This window comes from Equus caballus, chromosome 10 (genome assembly GCF_041296265.1).
Source record: "Equus caballus isolate H_3958 breed thoroughbred chromosome 10, TB-T2T, whole genome shotgun sequence".
Taxonomy (NCBI): Eukaryota; Metazoa; Chordata; class Mammalia; order Perissodactyla; family Equidae; genus Equus; species Equus caballus.
The window spans coordinates 4285217-4311834 of NC_091693.1; the positions used below are offsets into that span (position 1 = coordinate 4285217).

A 26618-nucleotide genomic window follows, 5' to 3' on the forward strand; every position below is an offset into this window, starting at 1 on the left:
CTTTTCAGATGCTTAGATGGGTGGACAAAATTTCCCATCTCAGTCTTAGCGTATTCCGCCTGCCCCTGTCAGTCTGTGGTGGACTTGGGTATAATTTTTGAGGGCCTTTTAAGCAAAAAGTTACATGGAGGTATAAAATATTGTTTGTTCTTAGGTGATTGCAAATGTCAGCCTATTTCTTATTTCTGTGGGAAAAAAAGCAACTTATTTTTTATTATAAAGTCATATATACTTGAGTTTTAAAGTTTAAAAATATAGAAATGTAAAAAGCTTAAATACCTTGAAATCCTACTTCCCGCAGATAACCACCATTAACACTTTGATACGTATTTTTCCACACTTTTCCCATTTTTATCTCTTCTGTCTGAAAATGTAGTAATCTCTTTAAACAAGATTATTAATGTGACCATGATAACTTGTTTATTTTCGGTTTTTCTCCTCTTTGATAATTTGATTGAAATTCAGCTTTTTGAGCTGGGACATAGTCGTATATCCCTGTTTGTTTGTAAGTTTTTATTCTTCTCACATGGCCCTTCGTTGAGGACATCTTTCAACCCTCAGGTCTCAGGGGATCCAGAGTGTATGCTGTACACACCCCTGTGTTACAGCCACTGGTGCACTTGGCTGCAGGTGCCCTTGTGTGACTGGCTTCCCAGCTCAGATGTCCGTGGGGTTGGAGGTCAGGTCTGCGTGTTCACTGTGTGTCCCCAGCACCTGGCGTGAGCTGGTTTAAACAAAGTGGTGAAGAAAAGCACATGTTATCTGGTGGCAACAGACATTAGTTAAAGACTCAACCCATTAATAATTGGCAAGTTATGAAATTAATACCTTGGTGTTTTTCAGATAGCAAGCTGCCACCCCAGGACCCTGCACCTTCCTTCCCGATACAAAAGATGCAGATAGATCAAAGAGAAGAGTTCGGCCCGCGGCTGCCACCTGTCTTCTGCCCCAGTGAGTGGAGAACTCCTTGGTTCACCTGTTTGCATTGGCACCAATGTCTCCCCTTAGATATGACAACTCCAGCCATGTCCTTATATCCGGCCGTCTAATCCAACACCAGGCCCACCAGATAGACACATTTATTTCTCGTTTATCTGTTCTCAGCCACATTTTGAAACTCGTTACTTCCACCTAGTGCCTAAATGATAGTTGTTGCTTTACAGCTTCAGAGACCTTTAAACCTTTTTTTAAACTTTCAGATACTTAAACTAGAGTCCTAAGTGTCTCAAATGCTGCCAGTTACAGAAATAAAAAAGTAAAAATCCAGGACACAAGGATGGGAGGACACAAACATTGCAGGAAGAAGGATATTCTGAGACTTGTTCATGCTTTGGCTAATGTTGCAAACCAAATAAAACTAATCCTTTCAGAAGTGAATACAGCCCATCCTCCTCCCCGTATCTGTTAACCGCCTCTGTTCAGTGGCATCTGAAAGTGACATCTCTCGTGAAAATGTGTAGGCTGGTTTATCGTATCTTTGAAGGCTGGGTTGAGAAGCCTCTGATCACATGGCCCAGGTATATAAATTACATATAATTCTGTCATCTGCTTTATAGTTTCCTATAGTGCCCACATATAAATACTGGTTTGGATAATTAACCCAGCTTTCAAAGAGATGATAAAAAGCAGAGAGGAGTAAAAGTGTGAAGTTTGGGGGGTAAAAAAAAAGCAGTGAATATATTTCTTACTGGCTTTAGTTATTCAGATCTTTAGCTTAAAATGTGTGTCAACACTTGAAAGCTGTGTTACTTATGCCTGTTTCCCAGACCATCCTTGATATTCTTGTTATAATTAATAGCTTAATCTGGTTTATAGGTTACTGAGGGGAGATGGTTGTCCAAAATCCAGCATTTAAAAAAAGAAGTCGCGGGAGGTCAAAGTTTGAAATTTCTGAACAAACTATAAGACTAGAAAATTGCAGGCACCTGTTAACTGGGTTTGGAAAATATCCACACTTCTGAAACACCTTGGGACTTTTCTTTAGGTGGAAAAAGTTGAATTAACGATTTACACTGCTTCTACTATTATGAATTTTTACTAGTTTGGGTACCTGGATATTAATAACATTTCAGTCAGAATTTAGGGGTTTAGGTGCATATAACTTGTTTGGTCATTTTTAATGATTACATACATTATGTTATTTTGATGCTAATTTTTTGGTGTTTCCACTTATATGACAAATTCATAGAAAATGTGCTTTTGTAAAGGGAGGATGATGTGAGAGAAACTGACATTTCTGTGCCAGATTCTGGCCTATGGGATTCATGTGCACGGCCCCCTCTAATCCTCTCTCTGTCCCTAAGAGGATGGGCTTCCTTTTATTTCAGTTTATGGATGGGGAAGCAGAGACTTTAAGAGGGTAAGCAGCGACTGTCAGAGCTGGCAACAGGCCGAGGTTCAGACGCTGGTCTGTCTGTGAGTTCACCTGGGGATCTTAAGTTACAAAAGGCTTGTGGACCTTCTGGTCTGACTTCACCTTCATCTGACGTCATCTGGCGATAAGGCCATGGCAGGAGACTGGTTGGATCACACAGGTCTTACGTTGAGGTTTCTGGCAGTTTCTAAATATAGAGCTACGGATGAATTAATCTTAATCCATTTGTTTATCAGTGAGGCAGGGCAGGAGTTCTGCCTTAATGTCAAACATTCCATCTAAGTCAGGCTCCTAACTCAACAATTTCACCTTTATTTTCCCCTGTGGTTCATGTGCTTATTACATTTGTGCTTCAGATGCTCGTCAGAAGCTTGAAACACCTCAAAAAGAGAAACATAAAAAGAACAAAGAAAAACACAAGACCAAGAAAGAGCACAGACGGAGGAAAGAGAAGGTAACTTCTGGGTGTCCTCGGATCAGTGTGTGGGTCCGATGGTCCTGCTTCTGCCGTCCAGACGAGCATGACGGGCGTGACACAAGAAGCCAGTCGAAGGGAACATTTGGTGGCCAAGATTGGGGCGCACAGGTCTCCCTGTTCCTTGACAGAAATGTTGACATTCAGTGTAAACCCTCGATTTTCAGAAACTGGTTTTTTTCCAGACAGAACATTTTAATTTATTGTTATAGTTTAAATAAACATTTTTTATTTGTGAACATTAAAAAGTAGGAAAAAAGAACATTTAAATATCCTAGAGTAATGGTTGAATATTAAATAAGAAAAGAGTATTAATTGATTATTCATTCAGTATTAAATGAAGATATTCTTTTGAACATTTCACGATGACTTTATCTTCATTACAAATGGAGACTGGTCCATAGCTTGCTATTTGAAGTAAAGGGATCTTGAAGAAGGAGTAGTGTGTGCTTTTGCCCTTGACATCCCTTTTCCCCTCATCCATGTCTTCTTTTCAGTGATTGCATGGGCTTTTAATTAGAACAATGTTAGTGTTGGGTACCAAAGGGGTCTGAGCAGTAGTAGAATTGATTAGAAATAGCTCCATCATTGGTTACCAGACAAAAAGATTCCTGAGCATGGAAGATGTTGAAAGTTCTCTTGTAGTAAAAGGAAAAAAATTGGTGCTGACAGGTTTGAAAATCAATTCACTTGTCTCTTACCAGTGTATCTGCTTTTCTCTGACCTTCTGCCAGTTTCTTCTTTGTGCTTTTCCAGGGTGCTTGCCATCCTGATGCATAGTTCATTGCACAGGCCTAACAAAATGGACCAGTGAGGTTCATAGGAGGTGGCAGGAGTCACCTTGGATAAGATGAGGGCTAAGTGTCAGGATGGTGTCCTGCCTATGTCTGCTTGGTTCTGCTGTGTCTGTCACTAGAGGATCAATTCTGTGAATGTGTATATGTAGGATCTTCTCTGTGAGTGTGTGCACGGTGGAGAGTGTCCACAGCTGTGTATCCTGGTCTGTCCCATGTGGGGTGGGCTCTGTGAGTGTGTGCACAGTGGAGAGTGTGCACAGCTGTGTATCCTTGTCTGTCCCATGTAGGGTGGGCTCTGTGAGTGTGTGCACAGTGGAGAGTGTCCACAGCTGTGTGTCCTGGTCTGTCCCATGTCGGGTGGGCTCTGTGAGTTTGTGCAAGGTGGAGAGTGTGCGCCGCTGTGTATCCTGGTCTGTCCCATGTAGGGTGGGCTCTGTGAGTGTGTGCACAGTGGAGAGTGTCCACAGCTGTGTGTCCTGGTCTGTCCCATGTAGGGTGGGCTCTGTGAGTTTGTGCACAGTGGAGAGTGTGCACAGCTGTGTGTCCCGGTCTGTCCCATGCTGGGTAAAGCTTGCTCCACATAGGTTTTTTGTTTTTGTTTTTGAATGACTCCAGCAACCGAATGCCTCATTAGCCTGTCATTGTACTGAATTAGGGAGGGAGACACCCATTTCTTCCTCCCACTTTTTTTTTCCAGAAAAAGAAACACCGGAAGCACAAACACAAAGGCAAACAAAAGAATAAAAAGTCAGAGAAAAGTAGCAGTTCTGAGAGTACCGACAGCAGCGACAGCCAGAGTGATGATGAAGGGACTGCAGACCTGTCACCTCAGGAACTGCTGAGACGGTAGGCGGTGGGAGACGTGGTTTTCAGAAACCTTTCAAAGGCTCGTTGAGATCTTGCTGTATTTGCATAGAGGCAAATGTCAGAAATGATAAATTTGTATATTAATTAGGCTTTTTTTAAAGTTATTTTTTAATTATGTAAGTAATATGTGAATATATTGTCATTGTGGAAATTCAGACCTTACAGATAAAGCCTGAAGTGGCCCTTGACCTACTCCCCAAACCTCCCCTCTCCACAGTGACCTCTGCCATCAGTTTCATATGTAACTTTCAAGACTTTTTTGTGCAGCCACGTGCACAAACATTTTTGGTACACACACATTTTGTTTTGCATTTTTAATATAAATAATGTAATTTTATATAGCATAAATCTGTAGGGTATGAACATTTAGAATGAATAAATACTGCCAAATTGTTTCCAGAGTGGCTGTGTCCATATAAGTTATGAAAGCTCCTTGTTGTGACATCACTTACAAATAGTACCAAATGTTTGCCAGCGTGGCGGGTGCAGAATGGCATCTCATTGTAATTTGCATTTCCTGGGCCACAGATGCGGTGAGGGGCCTTTCTCGTGCGCCTCAGCCTTTGCCATGTGCTTTGTTGTGAATAGCTCACACGTGGTCTGTGCACAGTGTTCTGTTTTCTGTTAGACTGTTTGTTCTACTAGTTTTTAGGCACGCCTTTACTGATTTTTAGGGATTAGAAAATAATTCTGGGTACAAATCCTTTGTGTTTTAGTGTGTTACCTGTCAGATGTCTTTTAACTGTCTTTGTTGTCAGAAGCTCTGATTTTTTGTTGCTCTCAATTTTACCAGGTTTTTTTGTTGGTATGTTTTTCATTTTTGTCTTTTAAAGGTCTTCCCTAACCCAGATTTCATATATGTATATAGACTATTCTCATGCTTTTATAGTTTCATTTTTGTTTAATCTATTTGGATTGTTGGGTTTTTGCAAACAGAGGCGTCTAACTTATCTTTCTCCAGTGCACAGCCAGTCGTGTTAGTCAGGGTGAGTCGGCTGCGACTGAAAGGAACCCTGACATCCCAGTGGCGTAGCACAGTGAAGCATCAGTAACTGAGAAAGAGACTCAGGATCCCAGTTTGTTCCTCTTCAACATGTGGCCCTCACAGGAAGGGAATGGGTGGGAGGATGGCGCCAGAGGTTCTTGTGGTCCTGTAGTCTTCCCCCCATCCCCTGGCCCACGGGCCAGAGCCAGCTGGACGGCCCCGCCTGGCCACCACAGGGCAGGCAAGGGGAAGTCCAGCAGTGGGCCCAGGATGAAGGGGGAGAGGGCGAGGGTGAGCCCTGGCCACCTCAGCCTCATCTGCTGCTCTGGCTCCTCGGGGAAGTGCAGCTTGATCACGTACTAAATCCCTGTGCCCATGGAGCCTGTTCCTGGGTCCCCTATTCTGGTTTCTTAGCCATTTTGAACTTTTCTTTTTTTTCTTTTTCTTTCTCTTTTTTTTTTGGTGAGGAAGATTAGCCCCAAGCTAACATCTGTTGCCAGTCCTCCTCTGTCTTTGCTTAAGGAAGATTAGCCCTGAGCTAACATCTGTGCCAGTCTTCTTGTACTTCATATGTGGGATGCCGCCACAGCATGGCTTGATGAGCGGTGCGTAGGTCTGCATCTAGGATCCAAACCCACGAACCCCGGGCTGCGAAAGCAGAGCATGAGAACTTAACCACTGGGCCATCAGGCTGGCCCCCGTTTTGTATTTTTCTGTCTGTCCTGTTTTGATTAGTCTGGCCTTACAGTATATATGGCTGTCTGGAAAGACAACTGCCGCCCCCTTACTCTTTTTCATTTATTTCTTTAGACTAGACGATACACTTTCATGGTTCAAAAATACAAAGGCTATGAGCTTTTCAGTTTAACCCCAAGCCCCCAAGTGGCTGTGCTGTTCCTGTTTCCGTTTCCTGCTGTGCGCCAGTGCTGACAGCGATGGTCCAGGCACTGTGGAAGCCCACCAGGGCATCGGCTCATTGAATCCTCACACAGCCTGTGAGGTCGACTCTCGTGTTGCCTCATCTTGCGGGGTGGAGGGAGAGCATGTGGGAGGTTAGGAGGTTGCATCATGTGTCCAGGCCCACAGAACCTTACCAGCTGAGGCTCAGCATCTGTGACTTACCACGAAGGGACCAGAAGCTGCAGAACAGTGCACAGGCCTTGGATGTCCCTGCGTGCACATATGTGTCTGCCCTCACGGGGAAGAGGGCAGGAGGCGTTACCACACCTGGGAGCACTTCTCTGGGAGGCAGGGCTGGGATGGGGGAAGGGAGGGTCGGAGGAGTGGCGTGTGCTTAAATATTACTCCTGTGGTTGCTGAAGGTACTGTTCCCACAGCCCCTCACCCCGAAGCCTCCTGGGTTCTCCCAGGGAGCCTGGATGGGCCCCTTCGTCTTTGGTGCCTCGCCCCACTCTCTCTGCATTGCCTGTCTGCCTGTGTCTCCTGGAAGGGGCGTTTTGAGGGTCATGACCAGGTTATCTTATTTGCATGCCCAGCACCTGGCGTGGGTCCCCCTCTTGGTAAGGGCCCCTCACTCTTGTCCAGTGACAGTACAACCTGCCTCTGGATGGAGTTGCAGTCTGCCCCCTCCGCCCCTCCTCACGAGACACTCAACTACCTCCTGACCCTGTAAGTTCTGCCATTCTAGAATTTCATGGGCATGGAGTCATACAGTTAAGTAAACGTTTAGTGCTCACACATGCATATATGTACACAGATCCTAAGTTCACAGCTCCTTGCATTCTCACGACCTGAACACATCCAGATGAAAGAATAAACCAGCCCCCCAAAAGCCCCCGGGTCTCTCCTTCACTCACCATCCCTGCTCCCATCCCCAAAGGCAGCCACTCTTCTGGCTTCTGTCACCATGGATTCCTCTTGCCAGCGTTTGAACTTTACTGGAAGGAGCCACGGAGTATGAACTCCTTGGCATCTGGCTCATGAGAGTCCCCGTCTTCTCGTAGAGCAGCAAGAGGTGCGTCCTGGCCGCGGAGCACTCCTTTATGTGGATACACTGCAGAGTGTTCATCTAGTCTGTGGTTGGGATGTTTGGTTTTCCACTTTGGGGCTGTAGAGCAAGGATTCCAGAGCCAGTGTGACCCAGCTCTGCTCGATAAGTAGAGCTGCCGTGAATGTCCCCGTGTGCGTGAAGCTGAGATTTAAGGCTGACAGCCTGGCAGCGTTTGGCCTTGGAGCAAACATGTTTTCTTTAGTTCTTTCCTGATCATCATATGTGAGATAGGTGAGTGAAACCAGGGTTAGAACTTCTTTTGATAAGCGGGTCCTAACATGAGATGGGGTGAGTGAGTCTCTCTGTATAACAGAAGCAGCACTGTAGGAATGCAGATTAGACGACGCTTCCATGGTGTATGGTCATCCTCTGTATTTTATGGGTACAGACATGCCCCTGTGACTCGGGGGAGGGCGCCTGGCACACTCGCCCCCCTGGGGCTGTCTGCTTGTTCGGTTCGTAGCTAACTTTCCCCCTCTGTCTGATTTCCTTTTCCAGGCTGAAACGTCTTCCACTAAGGAGGCAGTGATCGAAGCCCCCCACCCTGGCCTGCGCCAGCACCACACCCCCTCCATGGTGGCCGCTTGTGGGTCGCTCAGTCAACATTGTACAGATTGTATTTAGATGTAAATCAGCTGTAAAATAGTTTTTAAACCTTATCTCAAAGCTGCCTTGGAAGGTTGAAAAGATTGATTTCTATTTTTAACTTCAGTTAGTGTCAGAGGAAAAAATTCAGACTGTACAGTTTAATTAAAATGGACTTTTCTGTCTTCTTCTGATTTTTTATTTCCTGAAGTTGTAAGAAAGCAGTGAACAGCGGGGCTTTTCTCTGGTAGTGTTGGAAGGAAGCCGAGTCCAGATGAGGACAGTTGGACTTCCCCAAGGGCCTGTGTGGGAGGGAGGGGTCACTTTCCCACTCCTGCGTGTCCTCTCCGTGCTGCTGCTCCTTCCCTTGGTTAATGGTGGCCAGGATCCCAGCTGGTGGCCTCAGCCTCTCAGGGTCGATGTCACCAAAGAGCAGGAGCCTGTGCAGGTACACTGGGTCACTGGCTCCCCCCTTGCTCTGCAGCCCTGGGTCCCTGCTCTGAGGCATCAGCATCTGCACTGATGAGACCTTTGGAAAAGAGTGCAGAGTCTTTTTACATTTTCACAATAACATCATAGAAAGATCAGAACAATTTTAAAAGGAGGAAGAAAGAAGAAAATCGCTTCTACTTCTCTCACCTAGAGATGCTAGTGCTGAATATTTTGGAATATCCACCCAGGCAGTTTCTAGCAATGGGGCCGCCACCGGCTGGAGGCGACCTTTGTTCTCCAGGACATTCATTGGCCTTGTGGCAGGTATTTCCCTCCTGCTCTTGTATCTTGTGTGTACCCACTCCTAATAGCTGCATCTTAATTCATCCCAGCCCTATTCTATACCTTAGTGAACGTTTCTCCGTCGTTGACAGACACGGGTTGGCCAGGAGCCCCTTCACAGGCAGAGGGCACGTTGAACTCGCCCTGGGAGAGGGAGCCGGGAAAACCCAAAGTGGGGCCGCGAGGATGGGGCGCCCGGTTTCACACCCTTGGCCTCGTGCCTTGTGTGCTCATTTTTCTGGGGGTCACCGTGTTCTGCGTTGAGAGGGGGCAGCGCGATCGGTGGGCCAGGCGGGGGCGTTAGTCTCAAGGGCTGGGCGCGGGGGTGGGCGCGCGGCGCCACCGTTCGCGGCCAGGCCTGGCTCCGAGATGGCTTCCCAGCCGCCATGGGGCCGCAGCTTCGCAAAAGCCGCGGAGGAGCGCGGGAAGACAGCGCCCCGGAGGGGGGGCATGCAGCCACCCTTGTTCCCCGGCGGCGGCGGCACGTATTGGTCCGGCAGTCTCCCTTGGTTGACCGTGATCAAGGCCTGTGGCCGCTTTAAGATGACAATCTCGGAGACGCGCCGAGCCCGGCGGCTGGACTCCCTCAACCCCTTGGCCGTGACCTTGGACGTGCCACTGCCCAAGAAGCGCCTGATGCCCAAGAAGACGTTCTGGGGCGACCAGGAGCCCCTCTCCAAGGTTAGAACCGCCCCCGGAGGGAGGGGGCGGTGGCTATTTCCACGCGTGGAGAGGACCGGCCGGCCAAGGGGACCCACGAGGGAGCCCCTTGGCTTTGCTAGGACTCCCGAGTGAAGCCCTGGGCCCGGTCCCCGGCCTGAGGCTCACTAGTGGGCAAATGCTCAAAAGTGGCTGCGGCCCTGGGGGAGGAGGACATGTTCCAGAGCGGCCACCATGACCCAGTGGTCTCTCGCGGAGCCCCCCAAATGTCCCCATGGGGACACTCCCAATGCATAACCCGGGGTCAGTGAGGAGCCCTCTGCTCCCATGAAACAGCACCAGAAAACTTAGAAGAATAATAAAATAAAATTAATAAAAACCTAACGGCACCACTTTGTATTCTCAGTGATGTTTGAGAAGGATGTTGTGAACAGAGATGTTTCCTCTTCCCAGCCGCCAGCCTTTGTTTTATCAATGCCCTGTCTTGGAGATGAAAAAGATGATTTCCAAACCAAAATCCTCGGGCCTGGGGGGGGGGGGGGGGGGGCGGGGCGGCGCTTAAAATCGGAGCAGAGAACCGAAACAGAAAATTGGGAAACGAGCTCATAGGATTCTCCTAGAACTCATAGAAAAAGTAGAAAGAAACAATAACTACGAGAGAAAGATGATAGGCATGCAAGAGAGATCCAGAAGAGCCAATAAGACGCGATGGAGAGAGAGAGGGAGCAGGAGGAGGAAAGAAACACAAGAAACGAGAAAAATCTCTCTGGGCTGAAGACAGACTGGAGTGCTCGCTGGAAAGAGAGGGTCAAGTTCAATGCAAGACTGGAGGGAAATGCCACCCCCACCTGGCGGATGGCTGCATTGCAAGGATAGCCGCACGGCTGCCCCGCGGGCAGACCGAGGGAAAAGCCCGGGATCCAATGGGATCGAGGCTTCTCCAGCGGTCTGAGGACCGCGGAGCAGAGTCCGCAGCAGGGACTGTCACTGGCTGACTGTCCCCTCGCCCCCACCCAGGGCTGCATTGAGGTCTCCGTGGGAAGTCTGTCTGAAGAAAAGGCAAAGTGTGCGTTAGTGCTTTGTTATGCTTTTAGTCGTGATATTTATTCTGATTTTTAAGTAAAATTAAAGGAAAGCACAGAAACTTTTATTTATATTCTTGATAGAACACCCCCAAGATCCAAATTCAACAGATATGAAAGGTTTTCTTTTCTTTTCTTTTCTTTTTTTTTTTTTTTTACAACTGAAAGCCCTCATTTCCCTCTACAGAGCAACGAATGTTTCTAGTTTCTTTATCCTTGCAGAGAGATTTGATGCCCATACCAGCACATACGCGTATATCACCGCCCTGTTTTACATAGATGGAAGCATATCTGAGACCCGTTCTTCGCCTGGTTATTAATTCTTTCTTGGTGTATTTTAGAGATCTTTCCATGTCGGTAAAGAAATAGCTCCCCTGTTCCTTTTACGACAGTGTCCCACCGGCCAGCTGTCCCGGGGCATTCACCCGGTGGTCTCCTGTGTATGAACTAACATTCAGGTGGCCTATGACTTTTCTGGCCCGAGGTTTTTATGATCCGTTAAGTTGACAGAAGTTGGTAAGTTCTGTAAGGCTCTGAGAGGAAGCTTTTGTGCCCTAAGCTTTCAACCTAAGAACTCTGCCCAAACTGCTGGTCCGGAGTGAACGCAACCAAGGCATTTTCTTCAGAGCTGCAAAGACTCAGAAAGGATGCCTCTCTTCGAGGAAAAAATTACCCAAGGGAACACTCTGGCAAACAAAAAATCGGAATTAAGAACTCGAGTAAGAGAGTGGTTTAGATGAACGGAGGGGAGCAGCGACTGAAAACACTCCCCTCCGGTGGTGCTGATCCAGCGAGGTTATGAAAGTGTCTTCTAAAATGAAGGTGCACAATGCAAGAATAATGTTCCAGACGATTTCATCAAATCTCTGAGATGGTTGCTAAAGGCATCCTCAATAGATAAGGTTTAATTCTTGGTCTTTAAATGACGCACACTCACACGCGGGTACGTCTCAATTTTTTTAAAGACGTGGCTCAGGCCCTCCCCCTGGCTTCCTGGCACGTTTAAGGTGAAGTCCGGAGATCTGACCGTGACCTCCAGGCTTTTCGAATCCGGCTCATCTCCCCGTTCTCCTCTGACTTGCTGACCTTGGGCAGGTCCGGCCTCTGGTGTCCTCGTAGTCCCCTCCCGCCACGGTGGCTGCGCTCACACGCTCCCTGCCGGCCCATCTACAGCAGCCGGCTCACTCGCCTCTCCTTCACGCTCCCGCCGTGACCTGGCCTCGCACCCCGGCTGTTTGACGTCTGCCCCATCTCCCACCCCGGCCGGAGAGGGCAGGAGCCCGTTTATGCCCCGCGGGGCGCCCACGCCACCCGGAGCTCACTCCTGCAGGCGGGCCCTTTGCCCCTGGCTCCGCCGCAGCCGCAGCATCTAAATCAAGCCTGACCAGGGCAGACGCTCAAGACATATTTGTTGAACAAACGAAGGAACGCTACATATATAAAAGTACTGTTTTTGTTTTTACCAAAATTGGAGTGTCTTCTAAATGCTGTTTTTTTTTTAGCGCCTCCGAAAATGGATCCATGTATTTGGAACGTCTCTCCGCAGCTCCTGGGGTTCCTTTCCCTAATGGACTCCAAAAGTACTAAGCGCAGAAGAAAATCTGAAAGGAGGTCCCCAGAAAGGTCCGGATGGGGTTAGAGAGATTCTCCCCTCTTGCTGATCTGGTCTCCCATAAGGAAGCTCTGTTTTTGTAACGGGAGAAATAACGAACTGCCGAGAGCTTTGCCTAGAGGCGGAGCCGCAGAGCGGGTCGCGGAGGACTGAGGGGTGGCGTCCGCGGGGTCGGCGGCGGTTCACGGCGGGATGCTCGCCGCCCGCGCCCCCGACAGGCCCCCGCCCCCGGTGCGCCCCACGTGAGCCCCCGGGCTCGCCTCGCGTCCGCCCCCGGCCCCCTTTGCCTCCGGCCCCCGGCGGCAGAGCCGGGTCTCCGCGCCCAGCATCCGCGCCCCCTGGCGGCCGAGTCCGTGTCCCACCTCTGCGCGCTCCCTGGGGCGAAGCGTCCTCCCCTTCCCCGCGCCCCACACCCCTGCGCGTGCTGGTGCACTTCCGCGTTCCTCACAGCCCTGCAGCCACCCCTACCCCGGACCCCCACCACCCCTCATCCCTGCGCCTCCGGCTGAGCCCACCTCGCCCGAACTGGTCCCCATATCCAGGGTCCCTGCATCCCCGCACTGCCTGGCAGCAGAACCCCAAACCCCTCGTTTCCGTGTCGCACGTTCCCTTCACATCCCCACAACTCAGTACCCCCATATCCCCGACACAACCCCCGGACCCCGGATAATACGAAGCCATTGAGGAGGGGAGGAGTGGAACGTTTCAGACTTGCTCCTTCCATCCTTTTTTTTTTTTTTTCAAACAGGGCTTTATTGAGATATAATTCACATGTCATACAGTTCACCTATATAAAGGGCAGAGTTCAACGATTTTTGGTGTATTCACAGAGTTGTGCAACCAGCACCACAAACGTTTAAAAACATTTCATTATCCCCAAAAGAAACCCCATCCGCATTAGCAGTGTTCCCCATTTCCCTTCAAGTCACCGTCCTACCTCTACGCAGTTACTCCGTTACCTTCTGTCTCTGTAGACTCGTCTATTCTGGACCTTTCATAGAAATAGAATCAAACAATACCTGGTCTTTTGTGTCTGGCTTCTTTTCCTTAGTATAAGGGTTTCAAGTTTCCTCCATGTTGTAGCATGTATCAGTAATTCATTCCTTTAAATATATATATATTTTAAATAGACTTTATTCTTTAGAGCGGTTTTAGGTTCACAGCAAAACTGACCAGAAGATACAGAGATTTCCCATATATTCCCTACCCCGACACATGCATGTTCTCCCCATTATCAACATGGCCCACTAAATGAAATATTTGGAACACTTGATGAACCTCCAATAAACCCAAAGTCCACGGTTTACCTTACAGTTCATGCTTGGTGGTGTACGTCTGTGGGTTTGGACGAATGTGTAAGGACATGTACCAGTCATTATGGCGTGCTACAGAGCAGTTGCACTGCCCTAAATCCTCTGTGTTCTGCCTACTCATCCGTCCGATCCTCCCAACCCCTGGCAACCGCTGATCTTTTTTACTGTCGCCCTAGTTTTGCCTTTTCCAGGATGTCACATGTGGTCTTTTCAGACTGGCTTCTTTCACTCAGCGATATGCGTTTAAGTTTCCTGCATGCCTTTTCAAGGCTTGATAGCCCATTTCTTTTTAGTGCTGAATGATATTCCATTATCTGGATGTGCCGTAGTTTTTTTAATCCGTTCACCTTCTGAAGGACATCTTTAGGTTCCTCACGTTTGCTTCCAAGTTTTGGCAATTATGATTAAACTATTGTAAACATCTGTGTGCAGGTTTTTGTGTGGATGTAAATTTTAAACTCCTTTGGATAAATACTAAAGAGTATGACTGCTGGGTTGTATGGTAAGAATGTATTTAGTTTTGCAAGAAACTGCCATACTGTCTTCCAAAGTAGCTGTACTATTTTGCATTCCCACCAGCAATGAATGAGAGTTCCCCTTGCTCCACAGCCTCACCAACATTGGATGTCATCAGTGTTCTGGACTTTGGTCGTTCAAATAGGTGTGTAGTGGTATCTTATTGTTGTTTTAATTTGCAAATCCCTAATGACATATGATGTGGAACATCTTTTCACATGCTTATTTGCCATCTGTATATCTTTGTTTGGTGAGGTGCCTGTTGAAGTCTTTGGCCCATTTTTAAACTGTTTCGTGGTTTTTATTTTCTTGTTGCTGAGCTTTGATGGTTCTTTGCATATTTGGATAACAGACCCTTTAGCGGATGTGTCTTTTGCAAACATTTTCTCCCAGGCTGTGGCTTATTTTCTCATTCTCTTGACATTGTTTTCCACAGAGCAGAAGTTTTAAATTTTTATGAAGTCCAGTTTACCAATTATTTCTTTCATGGATTGTGGCTTTGGTGTTGTATCTAAAAAGTCATTGCCATACCCAAGGTCATCTAGATTTTCTCCTGTGTTACTCTTTAAGAGTTTTATAAATTTGTCTTTTACATTTAGGTCTGTGATGCATTTTGAGTTAATTTTTGTGAAGGATGTAAGGTCTGTGTCTAGATTTATTTCTTTGAATGTGGATGCCCAGTTGTTCCAATACCATTTTTTGAAAAAACTATCATTTCTCCCTTGTATTGACTTCGCTCCTTTGTCAAAGAGCAGTTGGCTTTATTTATGTGGGTCTATTTCTGGGCTCCTTCAATATTATGTTAGCTATTCTGGATCTTTCTCCTCTCCATGTAAGCTTTAGAACCAGGTTGTCAATATCCACAAAATAACTTGCTGGGATTTGGATTGAGACTGTGCTGGACCTATAGATCAAGTTGGGAAGAACTGACATGTTGCCAACATTGTCTTCCTATCCATGAATATGGAATCTCTCTCCATTTATTTAGTTCTTCTCTGATTCATTCATCAGAGTTTTGTAGTTTTCCTCACATAGGTCTTGTACATATTTTGTTAGATATATACCCAAGTATTTTATTTGGGGGGTGCTAATGTAAATGATACTATGCTTTTAATCTAAAATTCCACTTGCTCATTTCGGATATATAGGAAAGCAATTGACTTTCGTATATTAATCTTGTATTCTTCAACCTTACTATAATCGCTGTTTGTTCCAGGACTTTTTTTAGTTGATTCTTCCTGATTTTCTACATAGGGGATAATGTTATCTGTGAACTAAGACGGTTTCATTTCTTCCTTCCCAATCTTATACCTTTTATTTCCTTTTCTTGTCTTATGGCCTGAGCTAGAACTTCTGGTATGATGTTGAAAAGGACGGTGAGAGGAGGTGTCTTTGTCTCGTACCTGATCTTAGTGGGAAAGCTTTGAGTTTCTCACCCTTACGTATGATGTTAGCTGTAGGATTTTTGTAGATATTCTTTGTCAAGCTGAGAAATTCCGCTCTATTCCTAGTTTGTTGAGAATTTTTTATCATGAATGGGTGTTGGATTTCTCAAATGCTTTTTCTGCCCCTATTGATATGATCATATCATTTTTCTTCTTTAGCTTATTGATGTGATGGATTACATTAATTGATTTTTGAAAATTGAACCAGACTTGCATACCTGGGATAAATCCCACTTGGTCATGATGTATAATTCTTTCTAAACATTGTTAGATTTGATTTGCTAGTATTTGTTGAAGATTTTTGTTCATGAGAGATATTGGCGTGTCGTTTACTTTTCTTGTAACGTCATCATCTGGTTTTGTTATTAGAGCAATGCTAGCCTTGCAGAATGAGTTAGGAAGTGTCCCTCTGCTTCTGTCCTCTGAAAGAGATTGTGAAGAATTGATATAATTTTTCCTTAAGTGTTTGGTAGAATTCTACCAGTGAACCTTTCCAGGCCTGGTGCTTTCTGTTTTGGAAGGTTATTAATTACTGATTCAATATAATAGATAAAGGCCTGCTCAAATTGTCTATTTCTTCTCGTGTGAGTTTTGGCAAATTGTGTCTTTAAAGGAATTAGTCCATTTAATGTCAAATTTGAATTTAGTCCATTTCATATCAGGGTATCAGATTTCTGGGAATAGAGTTGTTCATAGTATTCCTTGATTATCTTTTTAATTTCTATGGGATCTGTGGTGATGTCTCTTCTTTCATTTCTGTTTTTACTAATTTGTGTCCTGTCTCTTTTTTTCTTAGTTAGCCTAGATAGAGGCTTATCAATTTTATCGATCTTTTAAAAGAACCAGCTTTTGGGTTTATTGATTTTCTATATTGATTTCCTATTTTCAATTCCTTTGATTTTTGCTCTAACTCTTATTATTTCTTCCCTTCTGCTTGCTTTTGGATTTCTTATTTTTCTAATCTCTTAAGGTGGAAGTTAAGATGATTGATTTTTAGATTTCTTCTTTTTTAATATATGCATTCAATGCTATAAGTTTCCCTGTAAGCACTGCTTTTGCTGCATCTCACAAATTTTGATAAGTTGTATTTTCATTTTTGTTCAATTCAAAATATTTTAGCATTTCTCTTGAGATTTACTCTTTTTGCTTTTTTTTGTTGTTTAAAAATTGGCACCTGAGCTAACAACTGTTGCCGATCTTTTTTTTTTTTTCCTACTTTTTCTCCCCAAGTCCCCCAAGTAGATAGTTGTGGGTCCTTCTCGTTGTGGTATGTGGGACGCCGCCTCAACGTGGCCTAATGAGGAGTGCCATGTCTGTGCCCAGGATCCAACCGGTGAAACCCTGGGCTGCCGAAGCAGAGCTCGTGAACTTGACCACTCGGCCACGGGGCCAGCCCTTCTTGAGATTTCTTTTTTGACCCATGTATTATTTATAAGTGAGTTGTTTAATCTCCATGTATTTTGATATTTTCCAACCATCTTTCTGTTATTGATTTCTAGTTTAATTCCATTGTGTTCTGAGAGCAGACATTGTATGATTTCTGTTCTTTTAAACTTAAGGTGTGTTTTACAGCCGAGAATGTGGTCTATCTTGGTGAATGTTCTGTATGAGTTTGAAAAGAATATGTAGTCTATAGATGTCCATTATATCCAGTTGATTGATGGTGTTGTTGAGTTCCACTACGTCCTTATTAATTTTCTGCCTGCTGGATCTGTCCGCTTCTCAAAGAGGGGTGCTGAAGTCTCCAGCTATGAAAATGAACTAATCTATTTCTCTTTGCAATTAGTTTTTGCCTCACATAGTTTGATGCTCTGGTGCTAGGCACATACACATTAAGAATTACTATATCTTCTTAGAGTATTGACCCCTTTATCATTATATAATGGCCCTCTTTATCCCTGATAACTTTTCTTGCTGTAAGCCTGCACTGTCTGAAATTAATATAGCTATTCCTGCTTTCTTTCGGTTAGTGTTAGCATGGTATATCTTCCTTCATCCACTTACTTTTAATCTATATGTGCCTTTATATCTAAAGTGGGTTTCTTGTAGACAAATTATTGTTGAGTGTTGTTTTTTGATCTACTCTGACAATCTCTATCTTTTAGTTGGTGCGTTTAGACCATTCAAAGTGATTATTGATACAGTTTAATTAATTCCTACCATATTTGTTACTGTTTTCTATTTGTTGCTCCTGTTTTTTTGTTCCTATTTTTGTCTTCCATTCTTCTGCCTTTTGTGGTTTTAATTGAGCGTTCTACGTGATTCCTTTTTCTCTTCTTTCTTAGCTTATCAGATTTACTTCTTTCCTTACTTTTTGAAGTGGTTGCCCAAAGTTTGCAATATACATTTACAGTTAATCCAAGTCCACTTTGAAATAACACTATACACTTCATGGATAGTGTGAGTACCTTAAAATAACATAATATTTCTAATTCCTTCCTCCTGTTCCTTGTATCTTTGCTGTCATTCATTTCATATATACATACACAAATACATTGCTGCTATTATTGTTTTGAACAAACTGTTGTCTGTTAGATCAGTTAAGAATAAGAACATTTTGGGGCTGGCCCTGTGGCTGAGTGGTTAAGTTCATACGCTCTGCTGTGGTGGCCCAGTGTTTCGTCGGTTCGAATCCTGGGTGCGGACATGGCACCACTCATCAAGCCATGCTGAGGCGGCATCCCACATGCCACAGCTAGAAGGACCCACAACTAAGAATATACAACTATGTACCGGGGGGCTTTGGGGAGAAAAAGGAAAAAAAATTTTAAAAAAAGAATAAGAACATTTAAAGTTTTTATTTTATCTTTGCTTATTCCTTGTTTGTGCTCTTCCTTTCTTTATGTAGATCCAAGTTTCTGATCTATATCATTTTCCTTCTCTCTAAAGAACTTTTAACATTTCTTACCAGGAAGATCTACTGGTAACAAGTTTCCTCAAATTTTGTTTGTCTGAGAAAGTCTTTTTTTCTCCTTCGCTTTTGAAGGGTATAAATTTCTAGGTGGGTGGAGCTTTTTTCCTCAATACTTTAAATATTTCACTTCAGTCTCTTCATGCTTGCGTGGTTTCTGAGGCAAAATTGGATGTAATTCTTGTCTTTGCTCCTCTATTGGTAAAGTGTTTTTTCCTCTGGATTCTTTCAGGATTTTTCCTTTCTCTTTGATTTTCAGTAGCTTTGAAATGATACACCTAGGTGTAGATTTTCCCCCTACTTGTCCTGTTTGGTGTTCTCTGAGATTCTTGGATTTTTGGTTTGGTGTTTGAAATTAATTTGGTGAAAATTCTCAGTCATCATTGTTTCAAATGTTTCTTCTCTTCCTTTCTCTCTTCTCCTTTTGGTATTTTCGTTATGTATATGTTATACTTTTTGTAGTTGTCCCACAGTTCTTGGATATCCTGTTCTGTTTCATTCAGTCTTTTTTCTGTTTGCTTTTCATTTTTGGAGGTTTCTATCGATACAGCCTCAAGCTCAGAGATTCTTTCCTCAGCCACGTCTAGTCTAATAATAAGCCCATCAAAGATAGTCTTCATTTTTGTTACAGTGCTTTTGATCCGAAGCATTTCTTTTTGGTTCTATCTTAGAATTTCCATCTCTCTGCTTTCATTGCCCGTGCGGTCTTGCGTACTGTTTACTTTTTCCATTAGAGCACTTAGCATATTAATTATAGTTGTTTTAAATTCCTGGTCCAATAATTCAAACATCCTTACCATGTCTGAGCCTGATTTTGATGTTGTGTTTGTGCTGTCTCTTCAAACTGGGTTTTCTGCTTTTTAATATCTTTTGTAATATTTTCTTGACGGCCAGACATGATGTCCTGGGTAAAAGGGACTGCTGTAAATAAGCCTTAGTAGTGTGATGGTGAGGTGTAGGGGAGCAGAAGCATTCTGTGGTCCTGTGAGCGGGTCTCAGTCTTAGTGGGGCTGTGCCTCTGGATCCTGAACGTCACACGTGCTCTCAGTCTGCACCCCGCCCCTCCTCAGGTGGGGCAGGATGTCCAGAGTGGACAGAAGTTGGGTGCTTTCCTTCTCCCATGTGGAAGGCTAGAGCTGGCTGGCGTTGGGTATTGCCCTCCCCCGGGTCAGTTAGGCTCTGATAGAATCCCAGCAGGTTGGGCTCTGGTTAAATAGTTTCCTGAGGGCAGAACTTGTTAAGAAGAACAAAATGGCTCCCTGCCCGAAGCACAAGGGCATTTTTCACTGACATTCACTTTGAGGACCAGGACTGTTCCTGGAGGCAACACTCACAAAAGTGTGTGGGCCCCCATGACTGGGAACCCTGGAGTTCTTAACTCTCAGAGTTATCCTCACTGAGCCCCTGGCCGTTTGTCAGTTACAGTTCGGGGTTCCCTGTCCTGGCCCTGGTTCCATTTCCATGTGCTTATAGATCATGGTTCTGTGGAGGTTGCTGCTCCTGGATTTCTGCTCTGATAACTTGGGATTCTCTGTATCCATCTTTCTGTCTCTCCAATTTTGGGGGCAGCAGTTTGCCCTGTGACCTCACTTGTCGTACAGATCTAAGAGGAGTTGTTGATTTTTCAGTTTGTTTAGCTTTTTACTTGCTGTGAGGATGGAGTGGTATCTTGCAAGCTTCTTACATGCCCGAATGGAAATGGGAGGTTCTTCATTTCTTTTTTGAGTGCCTAGTGCTATTCCATTGCATGGATATACCTCATTTTATTTATTCATTCGTCAATGGATGGACATTTGGGTTGTTTCCATTGTTTGATTGTTATGAATAATACTGCCATGAATACTCATGTTCAAGTTTTTGTGTGGAAATACATTTTCATTTCTCCGAGTTATATAACTGGGAGTGAAGTTGCTGGATCATACATTAGCACATATGTTTCACTTTTTGTAGAAGTGCTCAACTATTTTCCCACCGGCAACGTATGAGAGTTTCGAGTTCTCCGCATTCTCGCCAATGCTTGCTGTTATCTGACTTTGTGATTATGGACATCCTACCCGGTATGAAGTGGTATCCCAAGATGGTTTTCATTGACATTTCCCTAATGACTAATGATGTTGAACACATTTCCATGTGCTTATAGACCATTTGAATATCTTCTTTGGAGAAATGGCTGTTCAGATCTTTTGCCTATTTTTAAACTGGCTTGTTTATCTTTTTATTTATTGATTAAAACGAAAGTTTTTAATATTGATAATGTCCCATTTATTATTGTTGTTGTCGCTGCTGCTTCTGCTTTTGGTGTCGTATCTCAGAAACCATTGCCTAAACGAGTTCATAAAGATTTCTACCTATGTTTTCTTGTAAGGATCTTGTAGTTTTGACTCTCACATTTAGGTCTTTGATCCATTTCAAGTTAATTTTTGTATATGGTGTAAGGTAAGGGTCCAATTTCATTCTTTTGCATGTGGATGTCCACTTGTCCCAGCATAATTTATTGAAAATACTATTCTCTCTCTTTTCACTTAACTTGGCACCCTTGTTGAAAATCATTTGACCAAAATTATGAGGGCTTATTTCTGGATTCTTAATTCAATTTGCACTGACTTGTGTGTCTATCTTTATGCCAGCCCTGCACTGTCTTGATCACTGTCACTTTGTGTGTAGTAAGTTTTGAAATTGGGAATCGTGAGTCCTCCACCTTTGTTCTTTTTCTAGATTTTTTTGGTTATTCTGCTTTCTTTGAGTTTCCGTATAAATTTTAGGATGAGTTTGTCAGTTTTGAAAAAGAAATCAGTTGGGATTTTGATGGGATGGTGTTGACTCTGTAGATCATTTTGGAGGATGTTTTCATCTTCACAATAGTCAGTCTGCTAATCCATGAATGTGGGATGATTTCCCATTTATTTAGGTCTTTTTAAATTTCTTTCAACAATGTTTTGTAATTTTCAGAGTATAAGTTTTATACTTTTTTGTTAAATTTATTCCTGTTTTGTTGTTGTTCTTGTTCTAGATTGGCACCTGAGCTAACATCTGCTGCCAATCTTTTTTTTTTCTTATCCTTCTTCTCCCCAAAGCCCCCCGGTACATAGTTGTATATTTTTAGCTGTGGGTCCTTCTAGTTGTGGCATGTGGAACGCCGGCTCAGCACGGCCCGATGAGCGGTGCCATGTCCGCGCCCAGGATCCAAACCGGTGAAACCCTGGGCCACCGGAGCAGAGCGCACAAACTTAACCACTCTGCCACGACGCTGGCCCCTATTCCTGCTTTGATGCTTTTGTAAATGAAAAATTTTTTTCTTAATCTTTTTTCCAGATCGTTCATTGCAAGTGTATAGAAAAACAGTTGATTTTTCTATACTGATCTTGTATTCTGCAACCGCTGAGCTCATTCTGTCTTTTTTTCAGATCCCATTTAAGATTATGAGGGGACACAAGCACGTCGTGAGCTCCTGTCACTTCTGCGTGGATGACACAAAGCTCCTCAGCGGCTCCTATGACTGCACCGTGAAGCTGTGGGTAGGTGGCCTGGGGTTGGGTGGAACCAAAACATCTCGTAAGCTTATGTCACCGCTCCTGGAGAGGCCCAGTCCTGGGTTCCCAGACGCTCAAGGATCCCAAAGACCTGGAGAGGCCTTTCTGAGCAAAGCACAGGCAGGAGAAGCAAGGCGAGAGTTCGCCCTGCTGTCAGGCGCCGGAGAGAGAGGAGGTTGGTGTAGCTGCTGTCGGGCTGTTGATTTGGAGACAGCGGGACCGGGGGACGGAGACCACTGGACTGGCAGTTCCCCGCCTTTTATTGGAGGGTCCCAGCTGTGCCTAGGGCCTACCTGGGGTCTCTGTGCCGTGTCATCTCTCTGGGTCTCCTTCTCATTTGGGAAATTCAGTTCCATCCACAGAGATGGTATGACTATGCCTGGGTGGTGACAGAAGACAGAAAAGTGGCCAAGCCTGGGACCTGTCCATGAGGGGTGGTTAGGAGAGGTAGGTCCAATCACGGATCAGTGCCCCAAGGGGCAGGAAGCAGGAAGCAGAACAGGAATGTGATGGTCAGATGAGGTTGCAGAGAAGTGGCCACCAAGAACTCATCTGAAGGCTTCTGGGCATAGCCAGCAGACCCTGGCAGGCCTGTGTGGCGGCATTGCTGGTCACTTAGGAGAGGGTGAGGAGGGAGGAGGGCTGGAGGATGGCAATGGCCACCGGGTGCCAGGTCACAGATGACCGTGTGGCTGGGCCGAGCCCAGGGCAGAGGACAGTCAGTTCTGAGTTTAACCTTCTCCGCTGGCTGCAGGGGCAGGAGGGGGCAGGGTGGAGTGAGTCAAGGCTGGTTCCTGGGTTCTGAATCCGGTACCTGGATGGAAGACAGCTCCTCACCTTCCAGATGGCCTTGGAAGAGCATCTGCTGGGTCATCAGTGGGTACCAAGGCCAGGTGGATTAGGCAGGAGTGTTTGGGGATTCTCCAAGTGGTTCAGGCCTCACATTTGGGACCCAACAGCTGTGTGACCCTGGGTGGTTACATGACGTCCGGGGCCTCCCTGAACCTCCCCTGCCTCACAGGACCTGCTGCCTGCTGGGGCCGCCCCAGGGCCTGCCTGGCCCACACCAGGTCCCCACAGACATCCACTCCCCACTTCTGCTGTGGCCCCTATAAATCCACACCCCCCTCCTTAGCCCCACGATCTCCTTGTTGGGGAAACTGCTGGGTCCTGCGGGAGCCTTAATCCCTTTCCCAACCCTCAGGGGTGACTGAGAAGCCCCAGGGGCCAGGGCGTCTCTGCTGTGGTCCTCACCCAGGGGAAGGGAGTTGGGAACTCTCCAAGTGTGAACTTTACTTTGCCATCTTTGAATCCTTCCCACACTCTTCTCATCTTTTGAGTCAGTGGAAGGACTCACGGGGGTTTCTGTCTGTTTTGGCCAAAGGGCTCTTGTCTTTATAAGGGGAAATCTACCAGTTTTCCCTTGTTGTCCCAAGATTAGGGACCATCCATCGAGGTGTTCTCGGTTCCCAGTGGCGTCCTCATGGCCCTTGCTCCCTGCCTATTCCGTGCCCACATCCAGGACTCGCTTGGGCAGTCTCGCTTGGGCCTGTCCAGGTGTCCTTGACACCTGCCTCACCCACAGCCCTACCCGCTTCCACTTCTTTCTCCAGGCTGCTCCCTCCCTCTGCCCCCCTTCACCCCTTCACCTCTACTTGCAGAATCGCCAGTTCTCTGGGCTTCCTGCCTGGACTGGCCCCATTGACTGCCCCCTCCAAGAAGCCCTCTTTCCTCCCCCCGGTTCTCTCCCCACATCTTCATCCCTTCTGCTGGCTCTTCCTTGGCTCTCCTGCCCCAACTGCAGCTCTCATGGCACGAGTAGATGACTAAGCCGTTGCCCCACATAGCCAGCTTCTCCCTTGGCCAAAATGTCCCCTTGCCTCTGCCATCTCTCCCCCTCTCTCATTGCTGCCCATCTCCGGTCTTTCCTCTCAACCCCATCCCAAACCCAAACATCTGATTTAACCTTTTAAAAGCTCCCTTTCCCTTAATTGCAGATCAGTGTGACTCATTTGTAGAGTCCATAAATGTATGACGAAGCTGGGGAAAACATCACTCTTAATCCCGCACCCAATGTCCCTCCAATATGTTGGCACATTTCTTTCTAGTCATTTCAAAAATAACTTTGGTAGTTTTCTCATATGACAGAGGTCATATGGTTTTATTACAAATAAACACATAGAAGTTGTGCTTATTTGAGATAAAACACAAAGAAGAAGAAGGAAAAAATCATCATTCCATGACCCCCGAGTTAACCTTTGTGAAAATATTGGGGTGTATCTTTTTTTTCTTGTTCTCACACATATACACCCATTTACGAAATTGAAACCATACAGAAATACTGCTTACATGACCATAATAAACCTGGGATACAAATACTGTCACATCTTTATTTTTCCAGCTATTTGTTAGAGCCCCTTGTTTCCCATCCATTCAAAGTCCGAGCAGTTTCCCCCTTAACCTGTCTGACTCTGCAGGGGCGGCCCTTGCTTCCAAACGCCAAGGGAAGAGGGAGCTGTCTTTTATGTTTTTATCAATTTTGTCCACACCCCTGGCCAACGGCGCATTTGTTTCAAGAAACATTCAATACAAAACAGAGACATTTCTACTGTCTTTGGAATTCACTAACAAAATCTGGCTCTATGGCCATGTATCTCCTGCCAAAGGACTTGCATCCGTGCACATTTTCCGAGTTACCTGTGCCGGCCGCTGTTCCTTCTCTTGGCCGTGTGGAGTCACTGTTGAACGCTGGACCCCTGCAGCCCTGTAGACGCTGGTCTTCTCTAGGGCTGCCCTTAGCTTGCCTGGGGCCCTGCACAGACTGCAGTGGGCCTCAGTCCCAGGCACTGGGATGATCATTTTCTTAGTTCCTGATCACACGTTAGTCCTAGAGCAACACACAGCCAGGGAGGTGGGGTCACAGGCTGTCCGAACCAGCCCTTTCTTCCCAAGCCATTGGACTCATGAGCCTGGGCCCCCTGCCGGGAAGTCTTCTGGCGCCGGTGAGTTCTTCTTCTGGATTGCTGTTGTCTCTTCCTGCCAGCGGGCTTTGACTAGGGCCTGCTGGGTTCATCCAAACACAACCCCACTGTTTCAAGTCTTATGGAACAGGGGCTGGGGGCTGGGTTTGTACAGCAAGGAGTTCACATGGCAGCCTGCAACCCCCGTTCTTGGAGAGGCCTGCTAGCAAGCTGACCTTGGCTGACCTCTGGGAACTTGGTGGCTTAACAGTGTCCTGCAATCATATGAAACATCCCCTAAGTGATGCAGGGGCTCACTGTGCCTGGACTGTTTGCGCAAACCATGCTGATTGTGCTGAACACCCACTTTCCTTCTGGAGTCTGAATCTTGGTGCATGCAAGAGGGTGCCCATGTGACCAGCCCCCGATAAAAACCCTGGGCCCCTTGGCACAGGTGCACCTCTCTGGTGGACAACACCTCATGTGTGTTGTTACGACTGGTTGCTGGGGAAATTCAGCGTGTCCAGTGTGACCCACTGGGAGAGACTCTTGGCAGCCCGTGTCTGGTTTTCTCAAACTTTGCCCCGTGTGCCTTTCCTTCTGTTGATGTTGCTGTGTGTCCTTTGGCCACAAATCAGAGCCCTGAGTGTGGCCAGATGCAGATTCCCGTGGGTCCTGGAGAATCACCAAACCTGGGGGTGGTTTTGGGACACCGAGACAGAGTCCTTTGCCTCCCAGCAGACCTTGGGGTCTTCTTGCAAAGTGGTCTCTGCATATCAGGGAGTATTGTCACTGGCCTGCCCTGTTCAGGCCAAAAGCTGGCCCAGCTGTGCACCATAATTTCATATAACTAGACCTTTCTAGGAATTTGTAGTTTTATCAACAACAATCATTTCAAGGGGACTTTCCATACCTGCTTATCCTCAAAAACTGTTGGCATATTTCTTACTGAAAATATTTCATCTCTGCTACAACAGGCACCCTTCACATTGGTACACTGCTTTATCTCATCACATTGTCTACTTATTACTCTGCTTGGTCCCGTGATGTTTTCTAGTTGTTACCCTGCTTGGTTTCCGTGATGTTCTCTAGTTCTTGCCCTGCTTGGTCCGTGATGCTCTCTAGTTCTCGCCCTGCTTGGTCCCGTGATGCTCTCTGGTTATCACCCTGTTTGGTCCCGTGATGCTCTCTGGTTATCGCCCTGTTTGGTCCCGTGTTGTTCTCTAGTTATTACCCTGCAGCGAGGTGACACTGCTGGCCCTCACTGTGGGCGGTGCTGGAATTCCTTTTCCCCGTCCCCGCCCAGTGGGCGCGTAGACCGTGGCCAGTGTGTTTGCTGTCCCCTATCACATGTAATGAATCTTTTCTCACATGTCATGACCACAGTTCTGACTACCTCCTTACGAGAGACCCTTCAGAGTAGAATTGCTGTGTCAAAGGGTGTAAACTTTTTAAAATTTCTTTAAAGATACTGCTACATTCTGCAAAACCTCTTTAGCCAGTAGAGAATGAGAACATTTTCTGTTGCAGCCCCCACCGAGAGGCCTGTGTCCAGCAGGGGCCTGTGGAATGGAGGGGAGGCTGTGGATGGCGGGGGTGTCCTTCCTTCTCTGGGGAGAGGGTGGGAAAGTCCTTTTGCACTCCTGAGCTGGACAAGTCACAGCACCACCACTTCTCACACTTTGCTGTTCAACTCAGATCACAACTCAGCCAGTGCCTCG

General features: G+C 46.0%; 2 protein-coding genes and 1 long non-coding RNA gene across 4 annotated transcripts in view; 2 read left to right on the forward strand and 1 right to left on the reverse strand.

The window, feature by feature from the left end:
* The window catches only part of GPATCH1 (G-patch domain containing 1), a 38596-nt gene extending 30317 nt beyond the window's left edge, over positions 1-8279 (forward strand). Inside the window, exons 17-20 of the mRNA XM_014733181.3 lie at positions 844-951; positions 2731-2828; positions 4344-4492; positions 8008-8279. Of these exons, the coding sequence (XP_014588667.3) occupies positions 844-951; positions 2731-2828; positions 4344-4492; positions 8008-8038 (386 nt within the window). The 3' untranslated portion in view covers positions 8039-8279. The remainder of the gene's footprint in view (positions 1-843; positions 952-2730; positions 2829-4343; positions 4493-8007) is intronic.
* Positions 395-9704, reverse strand: LOC111775176 (uncharacterized). 2 transcript variants are annotated; one of them, XR_002810666.2, is made up of 3 exons: positions 8734-9704; positions 7316-8623; positions 395-724 (listed from the first exon to the last, which is right to left on the reverse strand). It is a non-coding gene; the product is annotated as an uncharacterized lncRNA (long non-coding RNA). The 2 variants fall into 2 exon arrangements; XR_002810667.2 differs by lacking the exon at positions 395-724 and adding an exon at positions 6279-6520 and having other exon boundaries at positions 8734-9212.
* WDR88 (WD repeat domain 88) overlaps positions 9134-26618 on the forward strand; it is a 39966-nt gene continuing 22481 nt past the window's right edge. The window contains exons 1-2 of the mRNA XM_001490073.6: positions 9134-9549; positions 21812-21922. Of these exons, the coding sequence (XP_001490123.4) occupies positions 9238-9549; positions 21812-21922 (423 nt within the window). The 5' untranslated portion in view covers positions 9134-9237. The remainder of the gene's footprint in view (positions 9550-21811; positions 21923-26618) is intronic.